This window comes from Thunnus maccoyii, chromosome 14, assembly GCF_910596095.1.
Source record: "Thunnus maccoyii chromosome 14, fThuMac1.1, whole genome shotgun sequence".
NCBI classification, from domain to species: domain Eukaryota; kingdom Metazoa; phylum Chordata; class Actinopteri; order Scombriformes; family Scombridae; genus Thunnus; species Thunnus maccoyii.
The window spans coordinates 20,566,452-20,592,463 of NC_056546.1; the positions used below are offsets into that span (position 1 = coordinate 20,566,452).

The 26,012-nt window shown below is 40.4% G+C and overlaps 1 protein-coding gene across 3 annotated transcripts in view; it reads left to right on the plus strand.

The window, feature by feature from the left end:
- The first annotated feature begins 6,196 nt into the window (after positions 1-6,196).
- micu1 (mitochondrial calcium uptake 1) overlaps positions 6,197-26,012 on the plus strand; it is a 32,583-nt gene continuing 12,767 nt past the window's right edge. Inside the window, exons 1-6 of one of the 3 annotated variants that reach the window (XM_042433740.1) lie at positions 6,197-6,346; positions 11,930-12,094; positions 13,052-13,247; positions 15,307-15,469; positions 18,716-18,759; positions 22,527-22,538. In XM_042433740.1, coding sequence (XP_042289674.1) covers positions 11,931-12,094; positions 13,052-13,247; positions 15,307-15,469; positions 18,716-18,759; positions 22,527-22,538 — 579 coding nt within the window. In that variant the 5' untranslated portion in view covers positions 6,197-6,346; position 11,930. The remainder of the gene's footprint in view (positions 6,347-11,929; positions 12,095-13,051; positions 13,248-15,306; positions 15,470-18,715; positions 18,760-22,526; positions 22,539-26,012) is intronic. The other 2 variants (XM_042433741.1, XM_042433742.1) reach the window with 2 other exon arrangements.

The following is a 26,012-nucleotide window of genomic DNA, read 5'->3' on the forward strand; positions in this document are numbered from 1 at the left end:
AGGGAGGGTGGTGGTGGGCGGGTTTGCGGGGCTGGACTACGGCTTCATACACATGCCCAGTGTTGCACCAGAATGCAAAGATAAAACACTTTGATGCTGGCTAATTCAAAACAAACACACGCACAGCATGTATTTCATTCAACTACAAAAAACGTCCATCACACAATTATTCTATCTAAGACCATGAAAGTATGATAATCATGTAATAACTTTATTACAAGTGTGTACAGATGTGACAGTAAACATATATTGCTGGGATAAGACAGTGGTGGTTTTTCTTTTAAAAAGGGGAGCAGCAAAATGTATTTCAGTTCAAACAAAATGATCTCAGACTAAAAGGGAATGAAAGCAAAGGAACAAAGAAACCACAGGCCACTGCCTCATCACTGTTATCTCAACTAATCTCTGTGAATATATGAATCCTGCAAGAGGAAACGCCATGTGGTTAACTAGAGTAGATATACTACAGGTATGTGATACAAGTATATCTTAGATAAATATTGGCCTGTTTTCAGTTCTAACATACATCTGTCAGTCCCGATAGTAGTAAAAGATTAAAAAACAACCATAAAGCCAGTGCTGTCACTCTTGACAAACAACTATAAATCTGTAATGATATCTTATTAAAGATTAATTGCTTCGTCTGGGTTACTTACAAATCTGGACAAATAGATCCTTTATATTAGCAAAATAGTTCATGCCATTTTGAATTTCTTGACTTTAGTGTCACCCTCTACAGTCAAAGGTGTATTGCTTCCTTCCTTTTGCTACTGCATAATTGAAACAGTTTATTATGGGAGGTATATGTGGGACATGGTGACTATGCTGTGCGTCTGTATCCATTTGCTTAACCATTACTTCAGCAAAATTTGGCACTTTGTGTAGAGCTGGCTTTCACTTCAAAGATTGGTTATTTTCTTGAAACTGACATACGCAATATAACTTGTCTGAAATGTCTCAGTGTTAGGCTACATCTTGGCAGACTTTCTGCCACTGGCCACACCATCAATCCCTCTATAACTGTGTGTCTAATATTAGCTTGTCCTTCAGTCACTCTCGTGACTATGTCCCAAAAGAGTAGCCTAGAGGATCAAATCTAATTTAACTGATCTTCAGTTACTTTTAAACAGCGCAGGCTACTTCCTAATGTAAAGCGTTTTAATGCATTTCAGAGCTTCTGTCGCCAAATGGCAGAACACAAGGCCAAGCGGTCAAGTATGAGGCATTTTTGTTTTTTTCCAGAGTCACTCAACCACTGCAAATGCAGGTAATGGGAGTGGTAATGGATCCTTTTGGTCAATGAGTGTCAAGGAAACTCCCTTTAGTGGAATGTAACCTATCCTGTTTAATCTTCGACCGAGCCTGTTATACTGCCATCTGCCACACCTGTTTTGGTCAAAGGAGAAGATATACACTAACATACAGTATTTTAACATACAGATCATATTTTGTAACTTTCACTGTGGTAATTCTAATATGGCTGGAGCTTTAGAGAATATGAAAAATAAGAAATAAGATAAAAAGCAAATGGAGTTTGGGTTGTTTTGTAGATGACTGTGCTTGTCTTATGTTTGTTGGTGAAATAATATGCCATTGCTCCTGAACTCATCCCAGTTCCTTCTGTACTTCTTCAGGTGCAGTGCATCAGGCTGTGTGGGCGATGTAATTTAAATGCAAATTGTCAGCCATGGACAAGGACCTGCTCAAGGCCTCTAGGCTGCATCGATTCAAGGAGCGAATCTTTGTGTGGTGCCAAATACCGAGCACTGTCTCACGTAAAGCTTTACTGTACTGCTGTAACTGTGCCGTGACAGTATTCATTTGCACATGCTGCGTCAGCAGTTTAAACAAAAGAAGCTGCAGTAAAGTTAAAAATACATGCAGGTATTAGATTTCATCTAGTGACTGAAGTTACAGTTTTTAAGATGCATGTTGCTCGATTTTGTTTGATCTCTGTGTTGTGTGCATAGAGTCTTAACGTCAGCTAGATGCATATTATATTCATGTAGACTTCAGACTTGATTTTATACGTAATATCTACTTATCATACTACTTTCATGGGTAAACTTATCAGTGATGAAACAAAAACTTTTTATATAAAAATATTAAAATATAAATGACACAAAATAACAAATCAGTTGATAAAAAAGCCTCCCACATGAAATATCTGTTGACTGATAAAAGAGATTAATACCACCAGATGGCATGTTTGTAAGGCACAACTAACAAAATGTATGTAGTACAAATTTACACTTTCAATTAGAATATCAGTTTCACCTTTATAGTCTTAGTTTAGACTAACCTCTCTAAGACAGGTATTGTGATCTAGGAAAAGCAAACAATTAAACTTCAATACAAAAATGTCACATAAAATCAGCAACTTTCCAACATGAAGCTATTGGCAGATAATAGCGGCACCAAATGTTGTTGAGTCCCTAAATGTGTCTTGGAGAGATCACTCTGAATAGAAAAAACAAAGAGGAATTTACAAGTATAAACCAAAGTCTTTTTTTTTTTAGTAATAATCAAATTTAATTTCAAGACACAGGTTGTCAGTCCACATTGGGTCTCATAAATTCCACTATTTCCACAAATTTAGATTTATGCAAATATGATCTGTTGACAAATCTTTTTTCCACAGTTGTCTACAAACTGTTGAACCATGTCTCAAGGTCAGAGATGGATTAATTGAGCAGAGTACAAGAACAGGTGTGTATCCATGCCTGTGTGCAAATGTGTGTGTGGGTGCATATCTGTGCATGACTGCAATCTCTCCTTGAAGCATGAGATAACCCCTCCCATGATTCTAGGAAGAAGGTTATTCCCAAAGCAAGCATATGTGGGTGTGTAACTTCTATTTCATCACACCACTAATAAATAAGGTGACTAGGTAATGTTGTAGACCTAATTAGGACATGTATGCTGACTTTCATTTCCTGCTTACTCACAGCAATGTGCCTGCTGAAACTGGATCCCTCTTTTGTCTGTGGATCCTCACCTGAGTTATCTTTCATCATTATACAGAGACACAGCTTGTGGATCAAGTTTCGTCGTAGTTTTCATTCTACAGAGCAGCTCAGCTGGGACTTGGTAGAGTGTACACAAATTGCTCTAGTTGCTGTAAAGCCAACACTCCCCTAAGGATTTACAAGTGTGTTCTTAATGTAGCTCTCAAGGGTGAGAGACCCTCTTAAACTAAAAACAAGTCACAGTGGTAGCAACACTGTTGTCAGGCACAGCTGAACCAAGGAAGCTCTTCCTGCTGTCTTATCTCCTGCTCCACCTTTGCACTGCCTCAACAGCACGGTGGCAGTAATCAGTATGCAACGCTATTGTACGTATTGCTGTTAATATAGCAGCGAGGTAAACAGTTACCTTACATGCTTAACCTTCAACCCAAGTTAAGTAAGACAAATGGGAAGTGTGCTAGAGTCACAAAGTGGAAACCTGAGAACAGGGAAGACACAGTGTTTCTTTTAAGGTTTAAATGACCGGTAGCTGATCCTTAAGACCTAACTTCTAATAGACTAGGACACTGATCCCTACACCATGCCCAGATGCCTCAGACATGGTGACAGATCTAAAAACACTGAGGTCATGAACACATGCAGTGGAGAGCTGCCGGCGTATTTATGTCCTTTTTAAAAAAGGAAGAAGGGAGGAAAGAGAGGAAAAGGAGGTATTGAAATTTGCTTTACAGAGGATGATAGGAAAAGACAAAGAGATTAGTTTAAATAATGGTGTGGATCAGGGAGGGTAATACTGTAAGTTGAAATATGTCTATTTAATATTTTAGAGATGGTCGTCTATCCGGAAAATAATTACCCCAGCTTCACTGAAACTTGATTGAAAACAGTAACTCCTGTGTATTGGCTATATGTAGCAACTATAAAATAGCAAATGCAGAAACCCTGACAGAAAATAGTTAGAGAGAACTGCAGATGACCCTTGACTTCTGTGACCACGGGTCCATTTGTTATTGTAATAGTTGTATTGATTAAGCAATATATTGACGGAATGCTCAAGTTCTGGCCCCACTTGGACAGTTTTCCATTTATAAATGCATTAAATCACATGATCCTTATATATCAAGAATCCTCAGAGGAGAAACTTTTGGCTCCATTTTCACAAATTTATAGCTTATAAATCAATCTAAAGCCATTAAACCTCCTTGCATTATGTATCACACCCAACAAAGTGTCACAAGAATTTGATGACCTGATACAGCAGAGTAATGCAAGACTGGTGTTATTCACATTCTTTAGTTTAAGACAAGTCAATCTACCGAAGCCGAATGACATTAAAAGGAATGTGTTGTTATAAACGGCACGCTAAACAGTATACACACTGAAGCAGAGTCTCCAGGCACACTGAGCAAAGAATGCATCCAACATGCCTCCTCTTGCCTTTTAGATTGCAGTAATTTGCATTTGTCTTGTCTGACTGTGTGCGCGTGTTAGTATTAGCTGAAATTTCTTTGTGTTTCCAGTCATATCACTTAGCAAAGGGTAGAGGTGTATATATTAACCTCTTATATTATGCCTGACCAATGAAAATACTGATTCACTGTGCTAACTGAGCACTTTAAAAATCTTTCTTGCCAATTAATTAAAATGCATTAGGGCCAGAGATCTATCTGAAAAGCTTTTGCCATTTAGACAGAGCAATTTGTTATATAGCTTTTTGAGTTTAGTGATATTAAATACAATATGAGTATGAACACAGAAATATAATAATGGTGGTATGAGAAACACAAACCTGATTGATTACACTTTGTTGGTGTCTAGAGGTTGGGATAAACTACTCAGTCATCCCTGGCATTTCTTAAAGGAGCAAGCAGTTGTATTCTATCACTCTTTATTTCATTCATAACCTCATTAACATTGATATAGGTCACATCAAGCAGAAATTTGAGCTGCTCTTTCATTGGATGTGACAAGTCCCTGCAACCCGCAGTCATCTATGACACGTCCCCACTCGGCTCAGCAGCTCCCCATATTTTCCTTTCACATTTTGGATTCACAGTCCAGCAAATATGTATTCAAGGCAACAATTATAACTGGCATACTGCAAAGAGGCAAGTAATTTAGCTCTTATACATTTTTATGCCGCAGCTCTGTCAAGGCATGCTTGACTGACAGCAGAGCCTCTCTATCTCCCACTTCAATTCAGTTCTGTTATTGAAATGAATAAAAACTAATAAATATAATAATGTGGAAACAGTTTCGAATCATAATTATCATTGTGTAAAAAAATATCAGACATGAAAAAATACTATACAAATGCTGTGGCCTTTAATAACAAGATATGGGTGAAAGCAGCTTTAGTCCTTTATGTTATTTATTGTCTTGCAGTTTGTTTGTGCATCACTTTGTTCACCTTTTCATTCTTGCTTCATTTGTAGTCCCTGATTGGGTGATTTAGATGATTGTACTTGTAGGGAACAATTGCCATCTTTTCAATATTGAAAAAAACGCCTTTTATGCCTCCCTGCCAGCGAGGCCATGGCCAGAGGCATTATGTTTTCGGGTTGTCCATCCATCTGTCCTACTCTCTGGGACATGATATCTCAGGAGTGCCTAGAGGGAATTTCTTCAAATTTGGCACAAACGTCCACTTGGACTCAAGGATGAATTGATTAGATTTTGGTGGTCAAAGGTCAAAGGTCAAGGTCAGTGTGACCTCACAAAACACGTTTTTGGCCATAACTCAAGAATTCACAAGCTGATTATGAAAAAGTTTCCCAGTCTCCAAGTGAAGACAGCATGTTTCTCACCGGAAATTATTGACTGGAATCATACATGTCAATATAGTGATAACCAAGAAATACACCTAATACCTTTTATTAAATTCCTTCAAAGTCTTCACTACAAACATTATATGAGTCTGGACAGACATGGATGTAAACTGCAACTTTTTGGCGGAGGCATACAACAGCGAGGCAGTATTTCTAGTTGAAATATTGATTGCAATTTACTGTAATGTTACCCTAGCTTTACCAGCCTAATTAACTTCATGTCTAATTTGATGATATACTGTGTTGAATAAGAGTAAACTCTTAACACCATGCCACGTAGCTAAACACCATAAAATGACATTTGATGCTGTGTTACTTACAAAGCGGCTGAATTCCCTCCAGTAATGGGAGGGGGGGGGGGCATTTCAGCAACATGGGGGGCGGGGTGCGGAGAGGTTGCCCCACCCCGTTGTCTGCACGGTTGTTGGTGAACACGGAACTGCTTCCTGCGCTGCTCTCCATCTCTGTAGACACAGGAGTCAAAGACGTACTCTGAGACGCCGAAGACATTATCATTTTGGACTGACTGGTGTTCGTGTTGTCACTAGTGTGAGTAACCGTATCACTTCTTGGCTAAGACAGCTTTCTAACTAGCAGTGTGTAACGATTGAAATAGCAGCTCGCTGAGCTAACGGCGGATATTTAGCTCGCTAGCTAGCGTTAGCTGCCCTACGAGACAATTAGCGTAATCTACTCGATAGCTAGGCATGTCAACACTGAAACAAGTGATACAAAATAAGGGTTGACGTTGAACTAAAAACATATATTACTGGGTAGGTTAGCGGATAGCTAACCGCTGTATTACATCAGGCTGTTGGCAACAATGTTAACTTGCGGCTAAAAACAAAACATTGGGGTTCTTGTGCACCACGGGAACAACTTTTGGGTCTCTGGGGTCCGCTCAGCGATTTTGACAAGTCAAATAAAACCATAACAATGATTAAAAAACATGTTTTGACATCCGTGCTGTAACGTTACGTTTGCTAATTGGCTAACTGTCAGTCTGCAGTGTGCAGTCTTAACGATTTCTAAAAACTGTGAATGTCAACAGACCCTAACTCACTGATGGGGTCTTCATATCACACCATCAGCCGCATCCCATACATTCAGGAGTTTGTTCATTTGATCCTCATCTGATCAGATTCTTGTTAATGTTGTTGGGTAGTTAAATATATACGCCTAGTTGTCAATTTGGAAACTAAAACGTATGATCCTTTTCAAACAGGCTGTTATTGTGCTAACTTCTGCTAGACCTGAGAGTAAGCTGATTTTGTTTGTGGGCCCTTGAGTGTCTTTGGATCCCAGTTTTCGGGAAACTGTGGGGTCTAAACAAAAAATAAAGTGTGTGAGCTCATTTCACAATGATAATGCTAGTATATCAGTCTGTGTCACCTCAGTTAAATGGGTGTACCAGCCTAACCCCCCCTTTTAAATAGATGCACCTGCAATATACAGTCCTTACATTTCTGTTTATAGACCTGATGTTCCTGTAGGGCAGTGAAGAATAGCGTACTATGTTCTGAGTCATTGAATTGTTGAAGTGACCCAACCCTTGAGTGTCAGCCCAGCGTATTTGGTTTAATACTAATAAACTTTCAGTTTACAATTCAAAATTGTGATCAAATACTTATGTCACCTTTAATTGGTGAATAAATATGTGAGAAGATGTCATATGTCACTGTTGTTTTCATGAGACACTTTCCTTGGTCTGTGCTCTGGGCATGGTAACACTCATTTCTCTGATTATATTTACTGCTTGAAGGCAGAAAACATCCCTGAGCAACAGAGGAAGTTGAAAGTTAAGCATCTCAGAGCTGTTAAGTTTACTATTATATGAGAGGAACACATCACTTGAACTGAGGGCATAAAACATATTTTTTAGTGCCATTTTTAGGAGGTAACACTGCCCCTTTCTGTTTTTGTTTATGTTTTTTAAGATGGAAACATCCAAGTACCAAGTAGTGTTCACATGGCATAGATACTTATGTTTCTCTTGTGGGCAACTCAACATCTCATTGTCCGGTGGGGGAGACTGTTGATGATGAAGAGAAATATTGATTTACCATGTCCCAGGTCACTTCCAAGTCCCAAGATGTCTTTGTCACCAGGTGATTTGGGATTGTGCTATGGGAGTGGCTGGACTTTTAAAATAAAGGAAATGGCTTTTGTTAAATACTAAGGTCACTGTAAAAGGATACAGCCTGAGACATTTATATGCAAAACCATATTCTGTTTTTTATCCTATCAGTAAGAGAAGAGCATTAGATTTAAAATATAGTCCTCCCTGACTAGGGTATGATGTATGTACATGTTTCTAAGGCTGGGCAATCTGATACATTTCAAACAATAATTTAAAGGACCAGTGTGTAAGATTTAGTGGCATCTAGCCATGAGGTTGCACACTGCAATACCCCTCCCCTTACCTGCCCCCTCCAAACCTGTAAGAGAACCTACGATGACCACCAGACTCATGAAAAACACGAAAGACCCTCTCTAGAGCCAGTGTTTGGTTTGTCTGTTCTGGGCTACTGTAGAAACATGGCGGTGCAACATAGTGGGCTCCGTGGAGGGGGACTCGCTCCCTATGTAGATATAAAGGGCTCATTTTAAGGTAACGAAAACACGATTCTTATTTTCAGGCGATTATACACTAATGAAAACATACTTATGAATATTATATTCAATTTCTGCCAAGTCTGTTCCGCTAGATGCCACTAAATTCTACACACTGATCCTTTGACAGATTTACTGTGATAACAATAAATGAAAGAACTATTATCTGGATTCCCTGACAACTACAAGTTTGCATTACATTATCTGCTGTAATAATATTTTAAGTGCTAGCAGTGACACTTGCACTTTGCTTTAGTGATGTAAAACCAAGCCAGGGCAAGGTGGACACATGTAACTGGTTAATAACTGGGTTTTAAGGGCAGATTTTTCAGCAGCACCTTTAGAAGGCTTTTACCAAACATACCAAAATGGACACGATTACATAATGCTTGTCAATGACAGTATATCAATATGTTTTGTAAAGGTTGTTTTACTTGCATATTAAGCACTGATGAAGAGAAGATGGCATGGCTGTTTAATTGTAGTGTCTTTAAGTTGGCAATATTTGTTTCTATAACCTGGAAAAAAAGACAGGATGGTAGAATCAAGATAGAATCAACAGGTGTTACCATACTTACACAACCTTGTAATGACATGGTCGTCTTCAACTCTACTGTATGAAGATGATGAGTACAGATGGCAGTTTGTAGCTGACTGCTTCATCGAAGATAGATTTTACATTCCCAGTGTCCCTCTCCTGACCGAAAAATTCAGACTGGTCGATGAGATGAAAGACCACATTGTTGTGTCTCAGCTGTAAAAATCTATTTACTATACAAGCTCCAAGTTCCCAGCTGGGGATTTCACAGATCCTGAGTAACTTTGATAGTGATTAATTTCAATTCTGTAGACATATTTGAAAAGCCCAGGCGGACATTAATTACACAAGCCTAAACTGGTGGTCCTCAGCTGGCTGCTTAGCTGAAGACCGCTAGTTCAAGAAAAACAATTTTGTATTTGTCCCTCTGCCTCATGTTTATTATTTATGCTTATCTGGCATATGTTTCTACATACTAGTGTCACAATCAGGTTGGAAAATTAGCATCAGTCACCAGCCAAATGCTGGTAAAATATGAAAGTGGCCAGTAGATTTCAGACACAAAATAGTGATTACCATTGAGTGGCTGGTGAACTTGAACATGTATCTATCAGTTGCTGGTAGATGTTAACATTTTAAAAAGATCTCATACAGGCATCAAGAAATCCTCCCAGGTCAGAACTTCAGAACTTATAGTTTTAGATTTTCGTGTTTCGTGTACCAAATTACAAAACTGCCTGTCTCAACAAACCTTCTTTTTGGTTGTTCTGTTGCAATGCATAGATGTGTCGTCTTGTTGCAGCTGGCTGTAGTAACAGTCTTTCAGCATCAGTCTGTCTCCAGTTTCACAGAAATGGTGTACATGCAAGCCTGTACCCCATCAGTCCCCATTGTCATGGGCTGCTGAACACTCCATTTAGCATATTCCATGTCTTTTTCTTTTCTTTCAGCTGAATCAGTTTGACAACCATTGTCTGAATTGTTAATAGCATATCGACAGGTGGCAGCTTCAGGCCCCCTTCAGTGAGGTGAACTCCTCTGTCCCATACTTTTCAAAAATGCACACCCGGGAGCTACAGATACACACCAGTAGCCCCTCGCTTAATTGTTAATCATCTTTCCGTGACAGTGATGAATTAAGAAACAGTCTAGTCCAAAATGAAGTTCTGGAGCTTAGCTTTATTGCTGGCAATTAGTTTTATCCTTGCTTTGGTCTTTCTGTTGTTTATTAATTGAGGTGTGTGAGGGTTCCAGGACATTTATGCATTGACCGCAGTGCAGTAGGAAGACAGATCCCAAGAGTTCAATCCTTTTGTTCTAAGCTTTGCCCCTTGAGATGGGTATTAATTAGTTTTTCTTTTTTGACAAATTCTCCAAATCCATACCTAAGACTTCCATGGCTTATGACTGGAGAAGGATTGTGCTTTAATAACGCAGTGGTTGCTGTGGGTCAACTTGAGCTTCTGTGTGACATTTAGATGAGATAATGTTGCAAAGTATGAAGCAGTTTTATCCTTTTGGATGTCAGAGAAGCAGAAACTGCCACATTTTTTGGCTGGACCGCAACAGCGGGGCCAGCTCGATAACTGCAATTGTCCGTGACTGAGTAGCTGAGTGATGAAGTTACACCATTGTTCAGCAAAATGCCGCCATTTCCTGTATCTGTTTCAAATTTAAAGTCCTCTAGCGCTTCATATTAGGGTGTACCAGAATGTGTCGTATGCATCATGGTGCGGACGTTACGGTTCTGTGCATGAAGTCATACGTCAAAATAGTTTAATAATCCACTTACTCCGATGTGCGGAACAATAATTCTAGAGCACGAGTTCCACCTGGAAGGTTTAGGCAGCACACAACTTAGCTGGAGCATGCTCATGGGTGTATGCTAGCCGACTTAGCCAAGGTAGTCTGGTTACCCTGTAGTGTCGCTGCCATTAGACTGATAAACGAGAGACCCGTAACACTGACTGAGTGCAGCACCGATGTTAAAATATACTCTGTTATGTCCATAGTGAAATGATATTGCGTCCTCCCGTCCCCCTCCCTTCTCTGTGATGGTTGGCTTTTCACTCACTTGCCTTTGAGTGAAGCTGTTCAGCCCAACGATTAAAACATTTGTTTTCTGACGTCAGACAGCACGTCCTAAGAACCAGTTCTGAGGCAGAAAAATGTAGTTAAAAAGTATGAAAGTAAAAATAGTGATTTGACTGATATTTTTTTTATTAAACCTTAATTTAATCAGGAATTCCCTTCAGATTGACATCTCTTTCTGAGGGAGACCCGGCCAAGCCAGCACACCAGTTACAGTTCAAGTAGAAATAAAACACAACAGATAGGGAATACAAAAATCAAACACATGAGGAAGAGAATCCAGCTCAAATAAGGAAGTTGCAGTTCCTCAGTTGAATGGACTTTTAACACAGCTTTAAATTATTCCATATATATTATTATATATGACATCATTAGATTATTAATACTGAAGTATCAGTGTGTAAGCAACATTTTACTGTTATAGCTGCTGGAGGTGGAGCTAGTTTCAGCAAGTTACTTTATATACAGTTAGACCATAAATCAGCATGAAACAGCTGTCAGCAGGTGTCCTGACTCATGCAGGGAACAGAAGGGTTGTTTTCATTTTCCATTGTTTTCCAATTAACTGTTTCAGTAATAGTTTCCACTGCAGCACAACTATACTGTTTCAGTAATAGTTGCAGCCAGTGAACCATAGTCGGATGTTTACATTTTTCAACTGTACTGAAATCGTACCGAACCGTGACCCCAAAACCGAGGCACCTACCAAACCGTGAATTTTGTGTACCGTTACATCCCTATTTCATTCACAGTCCAGTCATATACAAGGTTTTGATTTAGTCTTGTTTTTCTGCCATCATATAACATAAATAAAATGCCCCAAAGCAAAATGGTAGCGCAAGTGTCAGCCTTCTCTGTTTCACCTCACCTTTACTCTTTTCTCTCTGCAGGATGTTCCGCTTGCGGGCATTGTCCGCAGCTTCAGTGGGTCTGGCGCAGCTGTCCCGGCGCTACCACAGTGGGGCGGTGCGAGGGTCAGGCCGGAGGAGACTAATGCTGGCAGCCCTGGCTGGGGTAACTGGTGTGTCTGCTAGTGCTGGACTGCTCTGGACAAGGTAGAAATAGGCCCATTAATACATCTGTGTGCTTCTTTGTGCTATCCAGAAAATAATAATGGACTTCAGCTATTCTGCCATCACATATGTTTGTCTTGAGTGATGCACCATGCTTTGAAGTGTGTTGTCTTGTGTCTTTCTTTAGACAATTGCTCTTCTCTTTATCTGCTCCCATTAAAACGAACAGACCTTGATCCATATTGAGTAAACAAGCATTTGCTTACGGTGCAGTATTAGATAGCAGTTGACTCCTGAGCTCATGCCAAATTCAATTCCCTCACATTATACAACTGTTGGGGAAACCACCCCATGAAGTGGCTTACCCATATTTCTGTTGACATTCCAAGGCACCACCCAAAGTGTGTCACAATGTCTTTATGGCTATCCATTACTAAGGGGGCCTGTGTTTGGTTAAGTCAAAGCTGTATAGAGGGTGTTGACGTGAGGGCTCTATAGGGACAGAATGACTGTGCTGCAGGAGGCAGAGTGATGGATGGTGCCTCAGGGCATTGGAGACTGATGGGAAGAGACTGTTCCAGGCCCTCACCCCAGGCTTCATTCTACTTGTGTCTCATTAAACTGAATTATTCAGTCTGCCCCAGACAGACCCAGCTATTTATTATTATTATTCCAATTTTCAATTTAGTCAGAAAAATGGCCAAGTGGGAGTTTGCATTGGTAGACCTCTCCACATTGCACAGACAAGCAAATCACAATGCAGCACATTATCTCTCTTATTCCCTCTCTCAATTTGAACTCTGTTAAGCATCATAGCTACAGCACATACCTAGCTCAATGACATACCATCCCGGCTCCACTTTGTACTAGAGCAAAAAACAAAGAAATATTGCTTAATCTTATTGACAGAGTACATGGGAATGTCCCCAAGGTGTTTACCAGTTTCTAATCTGTTTTTTTTTTCTTTTTGCTGTTGTTGTTGTTGTTGTTGAAAACTAGAGCGTATGCAGATGCAGGGCCTTCCGTTGGACACTTTGAGCAACCAAACAGAGAGGAAGCTGATTTCGTCAGGGATACAGACTCGGAAACGGAGTCAGAGAAATCGGTGGAGGCCAGCAGTGGAGATGAAGAAGGAAAGGATGAAGGTGGTGAGGGGAAAAAAAAGAAGCCACGCTCTGGATTCCGTGACCGCAAGGTAATCAATAAATAATAAACATTCGGCCATTTAGTCAGTCTCCTGTTTAATTCACCTCGAGAATGGTGTTTTGAAAGCCCTCCCAATCAATGTTCAATATGCAAACGCCAGTATATTTTGACAGAATATTTTATGGAGAGACACAAAGGTAATCAGCATGCATTTCTGCTGTCATGAACAACAGAAGTGTACCACGCGTAAGACTTTATTGCTGTTAATTAGGCAGCGGATGACAAAGGACAAGCAGAAAGGGTCTTTGGTACGATGCCAATTAAACACAGTTCAGTTAGCTCTGCATATTATTGTTGGAGGACCAGCGAGAAGGAAAGAGGAAGCGCTTTAAACAATAGATGCCATTATTTTCAAACACAATGTGATGAAATGGTACATCTGACTTATGGGTAAGGATGTGAAGATTGTGCAATCACTCTTGCAGCAGCCGTTGTCTGTTGAAAGCATATAGATGTCAGGGGAGCAAACTGCTTTAGTGAATCACAGCACCACAGGATTCACTAGTGTGTTGGTAAAAATAGGTTGTTTGTGCCAGCTCGCTCACGATGTCAAATAAAGTATCTGGCTTTGCTAAAGCTCACTGTCTGAAGTAAATTCTGTACGTATGTGCAGTGCATCAATGCTTCAGAGGCTGTCCTTGAAATGGTCCAATTTTGATGTGAGTTGTACAGCATGTGTGGTGGGTACAACTAAAACATTGATTGTTATTTGTCTTTAGAAAATGTATTTTGAGTTCCTAGATCCTTCCATGTGTTTTTGTCTTTATTTTTTCTGAAACGTGGAAAGAACTTCCTGAATAACATCTACTCAAATGCAAAATTGTGCAGCAAGAGGGAATATTCACTCTAATGTGTGTTTAAAATTCACTGCTTTCACTTTCTTCCTTTTAAACTGATTTACCACTCAGATGTCTCAGATGTAGCACAAGCTTTGAAAAGTGTGTGGTAAAAAATTATAAATAACTGATGTGACTTGGATTTCACCCTTCTGGCTCTGTGTGTGTGTGTGTGTGTGTGTGTGGAGTATTTGTAATGAGAGCACAAATGGCTGAAAGCTCAAAAGAACAGGCTTGATTCTCCATCAGTGTGGGTGATGCTTAGATCAGTAGCCTGTAAATCTAAGGAGATGAGAGCCAGAGTGAGATGACAGCGTAGCCCTGGCTTTCCATCAGTCAGCTTCTCTGGCTTTTCTGTACGACTGTCCCGTAACCTCTCATCCATACAATGATGGTTGCCTCTTGTGGAGACACGTTCCTGGTGATTTCCCTTAAGACCAGTAAGGTCTGCTAAAGAAGAGGAACCAACACAGAGGCACGTAATCATAGTTTCAGACTCAAGAAGAGAATCTAGTTAGAGCAAAGTCTTTGTATCACCATCTGTTATCAAATTGGAGGGGATAACAACCTCAGAAAGTTGAAGCTGTACATCGTGTGTTACCTTTTCCATGGGAAGTTTGTGTAGCGCACGCAATCGCTCAGTGTCACATAAAGTAAACAGCCTGAGTCCCAAAACGACACAGCTCTGTCATTTTCTCTGCCATGCTGCATCTGTTTGAAATATTCTGCAGAAAAGAGTGTCAAAACAAACACTGCTGTGTGCTAATGTGTGTGGCAGAGCTAAATATATATATATTTCTGTATTTCCCAAAATGTTGAATCACAGTTTGTCAGTGACACCATGCTCTTAGCTTATCGTTCTTATCTGTGATAGTACTGCAGTCTCCCTTCCTGTCAGTCACACTGATCTTGAAAACACTTTCTCTCCTGTTTTGATTAAGTAGAAGTTGACTCAGCGACTGGGAGGTTAATATCCCTTGCTACCGGGACTGACATCTTGTTTTCCTGCTGCTACCTCCTTCTTTATTCTGGTCGCCTCTCCTCCCCCTATTTGCACTCTTTTCACTCTCCCTGAAATGATTTCCCTTGCTTCACATAGGATTAGAATATTGCCAGTTGTTTGATCCTGTTGATGTTTAGGTGTATGAGAGTGGTGCTAATTCCTAATATGTGAAATTGTGTCATTAATTGCACTTCCTGTCTGGTTGGCAGGTGATGGAGTATGAGAACAGGATAAGGGCCTACTCAACTCCAGACAAGATTTTCCGCTACTTTGCCACGCTGAAGGTGATTGGTGAGCATGGAGATGCTGAGGTTTACATGACGCCCCAGGACTTCATACGCTCCATCACTCCTAACGAGAAGCAACCGGAGAGTGAGTCTCCTCCCTTTCCCCCATCTGTGCTTAGTCTTCGGCAGTGACTTCTTCCCTATTTCACCCATTGGGGTGCTTCTATTCTTTTCTCTGATTTCCACCCCTTTTTTTCTTTATGCCTTGAGTCTAGCTCTGTAGACAGAACAGTAAACATAGTGGCTGTTTCTGCCGCTCATACAGGACTTTGGCCCTAAATACACCTTGTCGACCTTGCATGTGTTGTAGTACATGCATACAGATAGTTTATGGTCATCACTATTCAGGGTGTGATGTTCCCATTTACCAGTGCTGAGATCATATCACTCCACCGACAGAGCCTTACCCAACACAGCTCCCCCTGTGCTCCAAGGGGGTGTAACAGGGCTGTCCGATCATGCTGAGGTGAGGGAATCAGGCACAGCAGTTGGTGTATCAATTAACGGGTTCAGACCAGAGCAGATCTCAGGCGTCACATGTGGAGCCAGTGACAGATATTTGATCCTCAGCCATGGGAGGGTTGGGAAGTCAGAGAGCTTAAAACTTGGCATAGACACGTTTCAGCACCACTCTTGCCTTTTATCTGTCATTATCAGGTTATTCCAGTGCACCAAAATTCATTTAGTTTTGTGTGACATTTTTTCGTATGGGAGTATATTAGTTTCCATAACAGACCTGCGGTTGAATGCTCACAGTGTGAGCACTATTACATCCTGAGCATTCATCCACAGTGAAGGAGGCAAACCTGCAGTTAGCACTTAAGAAAGACTTAGCTGGGCCTGTCATGTCTGCATTGCCATTCCTGCTCACCGCAGCGCTTCCATCTCTTCAACATGCTCAAGAATTGGCCTAGCTTGGCCCCCATTGGTCTTCCATTCTTAGACCCAGCACATCTCCTCTCCACCTCCTGATTCCCTCAGCTCTTCCCTTCTTTATCCTCTCTTTAGCCCATCCAAACTGGAATTAAATTAACGATGAACTGAGCTCTGTTGGATAAGAGAAGATTTAGGAAAGCAGATGAAAAAATAAAGAGAAACTCGAGTTTATTTCATTGGCAGCCATGTCATTCTCTTCTCCAAACTTCCAGGCCCAATGAGGTTAACCATGACTCCATGGCCAATATTAATAATAATGATAAATCCTCAGTTGCTGATAAATTGATAAATTATGATAAATTACTCTGCTTTTGTTGATTTAATGCTCAGAAATTTTTGTGCATTTTAAATGGAGAATAACCCATGGACCTGATGATAATTAGACAGTTTTTGCCCCATTTTATTGTTTATCCAAATTGTCTGTTTGGACAGAGTCTGACAATACTAAAACCAATAGAACAACTGTGTCCTAGTTCAGAGGCTGAATCATCAGGACATGGTGCACAAAGGAGGGTCCTTCAGAGGACCTGAAGGCCGGGCTAAACCTGCATCCCAAATCAGACAGTCTTCCCACATGCAGACCAATGCTAATGTTGCTTTCAGGTGGCCCTAATCAAATTGTTAAGTCAAAAATGTGAATGACTGTGACTGCCAAAAGTGTAAAAACAACAGGGAATGCCAGTGGGAATACCTTACAGTTCTTGACTTTTACTTAACCATGTGATGGATGACTTGCAAGTGATGTATAAATCTGGTAAGTATATCCACGCCCCTTCTAATTCCCTGCAATGCTTTGTGATTTACATCATAGTCAAGACGCTAACAAGAGCAGTGGCCTTTTTTGCCTGGTTTCCATTGTTCACACCTTGCAATATCGTTTTCATTGGTCATGGTTTTATATTTATCAGTGATTGATGACTACCTGTGTGCAAACACCTGGTAAATATCATATGGTTACATAATATCTACTGGTGTTACAGTTTGGCAAAGGATGCTTCAATGTGCGGTAAAGAACTGACCAACACAAATTGGATATGGGATAATGATGACTGCAAAGGATAGACCATTTGTGTCCTCTATATCTGGGCAAAAATAGATTATGTCTGTAAAATGCGACAGGCCCTGTTGGCCTGTTATTCCATCTAGACATCCAGACTTCAGATCGGAAATCCAGCAAGCGTCTCCATTATCGACAATGATAACTGACCTGAGGTTAAGGATTATTGACGCCGGGACACAATAGGCCATGCTGCTCCCTAGTCAGTTTGTTTCCTGGTTAAAAGATCTGATTTTTAAATTGGAGGGGAATGCAGGATTAATAAAATGCTGCATATATTTACTTGTCTTGTGTTAAAGCAAAACTGAAGAAGGTGGTAGGCTGTTGACAGAGGCCTCTGGTGTGATAAGGTGGTGATTTCTGTAATGCTGATGAAAGCCAACATCAAACAAACACTTTATTAGTGTTCAGTTCAATGAGATTATATTCCTACCATCGCCCTCAAAGTCAATCTTATTTAACACTGATTTAACAAGTCAGCGTGCTACTAGTCTTTCTGTGTGCTGTGTTTTTTTTTTCTCTTTTCACTGCATGTTTCATCGTTCAACAGATGAAAAGCATTTTCTTGCATAAAACGTAGAAAATAATCTCCTCGACAAGGTTTATTAGTTTCAATTACCTATGTTTGAGGGTAAGATAGTTCTGTTTTTCCTCAAAAATCACATCTCATGTTTGAAGTATATTTAATTTACTTCAGTAATAAGAAAGGAAAATCTAATTTTGTTTCATCCTTACAGGGAGTAGAATCATATTCAGCTACAAAATAAATTGAATTTTTGTTTTCTTACTTTCTTATAAGACATGACATAGATATAAACCATCCCTAAGACTAGAAGGACAAAATACAAGTGCACAGTGAAGACTACTAATTCTCATCTGATCCTTATATGGACTTTACTGGAGTCCTTATTCACTGTTAGCATGATATAATGGCATTGATTTCTTTACTCATTTTAAGCTACGATGTATATAAATATAGATAAAGGTTTAGCTACTAACTCTTATTGTTGAACTTGCTTTGTGCTGCTTAAACTCTGTATGAGAACTTTGTCATGACCAATGATTACAAAAATCAAAGCTGAATGGTTATGATTTTTCGTTTTAAAAAATTGGCAAAATAGAAATGGGTTGTTAATGACTATTATTAATCTCTAGTACGTCAGCGATTACCAGTGATACAATAATGATACCAAGTAAATTCATTTGTTCTGCTTCATGCAAGGCATATGTCTTGATGCCCCCGCTGTGTAACTAGCCTGCCTCTCATCTCATTTGTTATATTTGTCTCTTTCTAATCTGCATGTCTCTGTTTATTGTCTCTGTCTGTGTGTTTTTCAGATTTAGGCCTGGATCAGTTCATTGTGAAACGCTATGATGGGAAGGTAAGAATCTGGCGTCTTGGCGGTAGAGAGGCAAAAGGTCAACTTAGAAATCATGAAGGCAGTTTTTCATAATTATATAAATGTTTCAATCCTGGTTCATAAATGTAATTTTAAGTAACTATTTTTGGATTTTGTTAATATGCTGTAAATTACATGAGTGCTTGTGCATTGTTATATGTCCCCAGAAAGCTGTGTTCTAATAATATTTCATCTAGGTTACTTTTCCTCCCACTGCACAACATGCCAGTCTACCAGAGGGGTTTATTCCCCAGACTGGCCAAAGTCAATAATGACTTAAAGGATCAGGTCACCCTTAATACTAAAAACTTATTTTCTCACTTACCCCAATTACCCATGGTGCTGTCTGGCCATGCAGATAATTTCAGTTTTATTTGCCGAGGTTTTGAGATATCTGAAACTTTGCCGCTACCCCAGTACATCGGAGGTGAATAGAATTTTGTTTGTGTTCCTTAAAGTGCTAAAATAATATAATGTGAAAACTGAACAATAACATGTCATCCCAGAAACAATGTCCCGGTTACTCACAGACCTGACTTTTCTCAGCAGTTTTCGTATGGGTAATTTCTTCAGTCTAAAGTAGTTCCAAGTAAAAACTTAACATTCAGCAAAAACCTTAAAGTCACTGTATACTTTTTTATTTTTTGGAAAATGATCTTTTCAGAATTTTGTCAGTCTCTTAAATGTTGATCCTATTGCCATGCAGAAAAGATTAGGCAAATGATGTCAGCGTTTGATAATTAGGCTTTATAACCCCAGAATACGGTAAGGGTTTTATCTGTTCATGAGTTTTAAAATATGCATACACAGAGGAGAAATTATAATTTGGTTTTATTTCGATGCAGTAGTGCAGGAACTGTTAATGACATGAAGTGAGGGAGAAAAAAATCAAAGATGTTATTATCTCTGAATGGAAAAAAGAAATTCATTCCAACTGATAGATTAATTTGTAAGTGGGCTTACCTATCAACACAATGAAAACTTTGTGTGTACACTTCCATGTAAATGAACTAAAATTGTTCATCAAATGTCATGCAGTTTCTGTTTTAGTTCATTTTAAATGTGTCTGTTGCTGAATCCCAATCCTTATAGGTTTAATATTATATAATATAATGAAATCCCTCTATAAAGTATAAATAAAAGCACTGCCCCATTCATTTATATTGCAGGCATTGAAGAAAGCAGGTAAATAGAACTGGAATGATGAATTGAGGTGATAACTTAGTGTCGTGGAAGTAAACAGACACTCATCAGGGGCAGTGAGCTTATGGTACCATAAAAGATGACATGTGATAAGAGATAGTGGAGCAAATAAACACCATTGCATTCTGTCAGCAAAGCGTTCAGAGATTAATAGAAAAAAAATGCAAATTGCACTTCTAGGCCCTGTTTGTTTGTTTTTGGTGTTCCTTATTTCTTTGGATATCTGGCAGAATATACAAAAGCTGATATCGCACTGAGATACTGAACTTCCATATTTGGTATATGTTTTACTGGAAACTAATAACATCAGCAGTGAATATGATGTTAAAGTCTTCCCACCCTCAACATTGAGGGTGGGAAAGTATGTTGTTTTTGTACATGTTATTCTTTGCGTATGTCTTTGTTTTAGCTCTTGCTTTGCTGTCTGCTTTTCTTTTTTTATTGTTAACTCATTATTTTAGATATGCAGATTGAGATTAGAGCAGGGAATCAGAATATCCTTCTTCCAAATATTGTTTAAGCTCTCAGCATGTTCAGAAATAGGCTTAAAGGGTAATGAAGATCAATATCGTTGTCAACCTAAGCAAGAATACCATATGTGCTTTCAATCACAAAGTATGCAGTTAGATCAGGAAAGCCTAGCAGCTCCATGCTTAATCATTAAAGTGGACATGTACAAAGTGGACCTGCCCACTGCATAATGACCTATTTAAACACAGTAACAGCAGGTGAACCTTGGACGGGCTAGTCCCCTATAGCCACAGATTGACTGAAAGGATATAAGGATAGAAGCCATCAATATATATCATAAACATCATTATTTTCATTACTGCTTTCCTTGATATTGATTTGTGACCATTGCTGTTCTCTCACTGATCCCAGGAAGCATCTGTCACACCCAGTTGCCCACCGCGTTCATTCATTTACTGTTAGCTAATCATCAGTGTGAGGATTGTAGTTTCTAACCTCATTACAAAACCCATCAGCCCCCAGGCTGGTATGATGATGAGTAAGTCTGTACCCCATGTAGTAGTCAGATGAGCTACACCATGACAGTGAAGCTAAGGACAGAACAAGGCCTATTTCTTAATTACAACTTCCCTCCTTTACTCCCTTGTCCGCTCCTTCAGGAAGTCATGATTTTACTAAGAGATACTGCAGGAACTCATATTTAAAAGGCATGTCAACCAAATAGCTTTGGCTATATATTAATTAAAAGGGAAACTCAGTGGCAGGCGGCAATCCCCTGACTAAAATCGCAATGTAGCACTCTACATTTATGGCCCTTCTCTGCTTATGTAAATATCATCCCTATCTCCAAGCCGTGTGTTTCTTTTATTTGCCAGGCAAATCTCTGGACACATGGTTTTCTCTGATACTGTATTTAGCTTTGGTTATCCCCAGATACTTTCCTGCCATGACCAGAGTGGTCCAAGAGCTGCTCACCCTCACAGATTCTGTTCACCCCCCTTTTCGCCCAGAGCCACGTGCCTGCCTGCCCCTCATTGGCTTGATGGGCACCTCTAGCTAGTTGGAGGAGGAATAAACATTTACTGTTTCCTGCCAAGAAGCCATGAAATCTAGCTCACATGAAACCAAACACTGCAGTGAATTAGATCTAGATGAAATGGCCACGGCAGTATAGTGTGTAGTGGCGCAATATCTGTAGTGTGTGTAAATCATGAAGTTGATGGAGGGTGTGGTGAAGTACAAGAGGAGCTTTTCAGATGGGGGTTGGGTGGCAAAGTAGGATGAAGGTTAAGGTCGATGGCAGAGAGGAGTATAGTATTGTGTATGTGAGTAACATGAGAGCTCTCTTAAAAGACCTCTGTGTCTCTCTTCCCATGGTTTTATTTAAAAATAGGCACGCCAGCTAAGAGATTTGTCACATGCGAGCCATTTTGCCAAATGAGAACATGTAAAAATGTTTGTGTCATGAACCTCTCACTACCCCCCTCCCCCTCCTCCACGCCCTCTCCTGCTGACACTAATTTGTTCCAGGTTCAGTCTGTAAAGGCAAACATAAGATGCCCTGTGTGGTTGTTTAACAATTGTTGTTCATATTGACTCATCCTGTTTGTTTTATTTTTATTTTCCTGTCCCGGGCACACAGTTATTTTAGAAGTCTTTAAATGGGATTGCTTGTGTTTGTTCGACCAATTGTGTCTCACCTTTCTCTGCTGTTAATTCGTTCATCTGTGTTTTTCTTCTCTTACCTTGTATAATGTGGGCGTGCTTTCAGCTGCCATGATCGTAAATTGATGTGACCTGATGTTGCAATTGTTAACTGTTGATTATACTCTCGTGCTCTTATCAACCATTCTCTCTCATTCACATAACAAGTAATCCCTCCATTTTCTCTCTCTCTACCCTTCCTCGTGAATAACCATCATCCTCCCAAAATCCCCACTTTTTCTTTGTCTCCTCCCCCAACCATTCCTCCTACTGACCCCCCCCCATTCTCCACCCATAAACTCCCCACCCCTCCTCCTCGTCCTCCTCCCTCCCTCTCATCTCCTTCTTTTTCTGCCCCTCCCTCTCTGCAGGACTTCTGGCAGGTATGGGGTGTGTGCCGAGCAGCATGTGTGCACCTGAATGAAAAACTGCACTTTGTAGTCACTACCTACTCCCTCCCTCTACTTTATACTTTTTCTTTTTTTTTTTCCTATGTCTCTTTCTAATTTTTCTCTCTTTTTATTACTCACTCTCTCACTCCCTACTAATGAGAAGGGCATAGCTACTCACTGTTGTTAGTCCAGGGGAACAGCTAAGTAAGTAGTTTCTCTGTATTTACCACATCTCAGCTTCAGCAAGTCTGAAAACCACAGTCACGGCCTCAGTTACATTTACGATCACTATGTTTAGGACAGCAGCCAAACTGTGCATTAAGTGTATATTTCTTTTAACAAGAAATCAGTGGACTGGTAATAAAACGTTGAATTTACACCTTGCCTTTCTCTCACAGGGTACATGTGCAGTAGGTGTTGCACTCAGCAGGAAGGGGGAAGTTAAACAGTATGAGGATGGAAGTAGAATAGAGCACCACCACTGTATTTTCTCATATAATAAGCAGATTATATCATGGCCACTAGATGATTGGCTGGCAGGTGTTCAGCAAAATTGTATAGCGGGTCATGTCAAAGGTACACTTTAAACTGCAGATAATCTAAATAATGCAGCTTCTCCCTGTGGTAAGTGGCCATGGTATAAGCACAAAAATACACTCTGAGATGTCCTAATATGGAAAATGACACATTTGGTGGAGAATGTACCACTCTGCCTCTTCACCTCTGCCTTATCTGTTATTTCCATATATCTAGACACTAAGTCAATTACATAAATGTGTATAATTTGTTCATTTCAGCAGTTAGCGGCACCCTTGTTTCTAACAACATGAATGTTAAGTTCACCAAAGTGCTTTTGAGAAACCTTTGGTGATTTTAATGTTCTGATATACACATTTATGTGGGTAAACGTAGATAAATGAGCTTTGACCTATAAGCTTTATCTACTAAATGATTTGGCCTTTAAGCAGGTCTGAATGCCTGTCAGTCAGGGTGATGTGAAGATAAGCCAAGAGCAGCAAAGGGCAGGTTACAACCTGTTCATCTTTTTAATGATGGGGAGTGTCAGAAACTGAAGTAGGCACACACCCTATTGTATCAAATATGCATACTCTGTATTGTTATTGGACATTGTATTGGAGACCTGCCTGATGCCCTTTGTATAGCCTGTTGGAGACAGCTGCCTACCATGCCTTCCCTGCTGAATTATTAAAAGTGAAGACTTTATACTTTGCCTCTACAGGGATCATTAAACTACTGCAGCACTGCTACATAATTTACTGGCTAGTCAGTGCCCCAAAGTAAAGTTCACATACATCTATACTATAATTTAAAAAAAAAAAAAAAGTCAAATCTTGCAAAGCTGAGATGCAAAGAGCAGCTAAAATGAGTCATTTATAAGGGACTTGTATTGGTCAAATGATAGCAGTGCTGTTCCCCTGCACTCCCTCTCTGTCTTGCTTTATAAATACTCCTTTTCCCTCTCATCCTTTCATCTTGTCTAAGAAATATCAGCTCTAGCTTTCCACACGCTTTGGCACTCTAGTCTTTTTCCCAGCATGCCGTGCTCTATTGCCTGTATCTCTCAGAGAAAGTAGCCGGTGGTGGCGCCCCCTTTCTGCGCATGGTGGCAACACAGGGTGGTTTTGGACCCAGGAAATGGCTCTGTTAGCTAAAGTTGAGGCTGTATTGATGTGCTTGAAAGCCTTCACAAATCCATTTTCTGGCTTGTCCAGATGTCAGTGCTGCATGATTTCTGTAGAGCATGGTTTAGATTCATTGAAGGCAGCACTCAGTCTGTACATCTGAAATGTATCCAAACTGTTCCTACATGCTGTGGCCCTCTCTGTATGAAAAGCCACAGTGTCTGCCGCCTGATCTGCTGCGACTGAGAGCGGACACCTGTCACTCAGAAGGAGTGCGGAGGGGGGCTGCTCCAATGGAAACAAGCCTCTTGTCACACCAACTGTTGTCATGTTCACTCTTTCTAATTTCACAGGAAGCTCCCGAGGGCTGCTGTTTGGACTGTCACTGCTCTATTTCTCTATCTTTTCACAGTCTTCAATTCTTCAATTCTCACTTGGCTGTCTTTGCCCTCTTTCTCTCTCTATGATTGTGTCTATGAAAGCTCACACATACACACACAAACACACTCACACACTAGCTCCTTCTCTCTCTCTCTCTCTCTCTCTACCTCTCTGTTCTCTCCTAATCTAGTAGAGGTTGGGTTGATCTGTGCACCCAGTCAGCTAATTTGGTTCCCCCTCCTCTCATGTGAACAGCTGCCATTCCTCAGCGACCAAAATTTATTTATTGAGTGTTCCGCATCAGGGTCCATTATTCTGAATGTACCCCCAGAATAATTATGAGTTATTAATGGTACACCTGCTCTTTGGTTACCCAAGGGACTGGATGTGGAAAGCTAATACATTAGTGTTCTCTCCACCCACCCACACACACCCGCCCACTCACCTAGAGGCTGTGGCGTTTTGGTCCTAAGGTATCCCCATATACAAGGAGAAAACATTCACTCTTGACCACTGTCAGCAATAGATTCTGGTTACGTGTGTATATTTGAGGTGACGTTCAAGGCAGTGTGTCAAATATATAATCATGTAGTGTGTAAGTGGCTTTCTTCGGAGCGCGGATGGAGACAGTGACCTAGTTGTATGTGTTGCAGCACAGGCCAAGTGAGGCTTTTCAGCCACCGTTCAGAAATGTCAGCCTCAGACCCGAGTTGACTTTCCCCTGAAGCTGGTCATTGAATCACCTTTCCTGTGAAACTCACATCTTTTCATTGTGCCTGCCAAAGTGACACTAACCCCAGAGCAAGCAAAGCGGCACAAAGGACATACATGTAAAGATAATGATCTATTTTTAATGCATCTGTCTCGCCTCTCCCTTTTCCACTCACTCCGCACTCTCCGTCTGTCACATTGTGCACGTCCCCCCGCCCCCCTTTTTTTTTTAATCAGTATATCCCTACTGATGCATGGAGTTCCACTGAGACTCACCTGTACAAAAGATGAGAGGCCACTCGGGGACAGGCATCACTCAAGCACACACACAGTCATGAATGCATAGACAAAGAGAGTGCTTTTCATCCTCAGTGTCAGGTTGCAGAGTAGATCTATAAACTCATCTCTTTGTTGTGGCGCTCAGAGGAGACCGCACAGACAACAGACATATACTATAATATCAGAAAAATCATTGTGTTGTTAGTCGGATAATTCCTATTTCAAAGTTTGGACAGAATGTACGTGGCTCACTGTATATACTTACCTCTCATCATCCCCTCCCCTTTCCCGTTATCGGGGTGTCTGCAGCTGCAGTGTTGGACAGGGTCACAGATCTAATCAATAACGAAGCACTGCAGCCAGTACAGTGGCATTAGGGAGGGCCAAGTCTGAGCTTCCATCAGCTCCTAAGCCAAGTTCCTGGCCACACAAAGTGCTGGCGGAGCAGTGT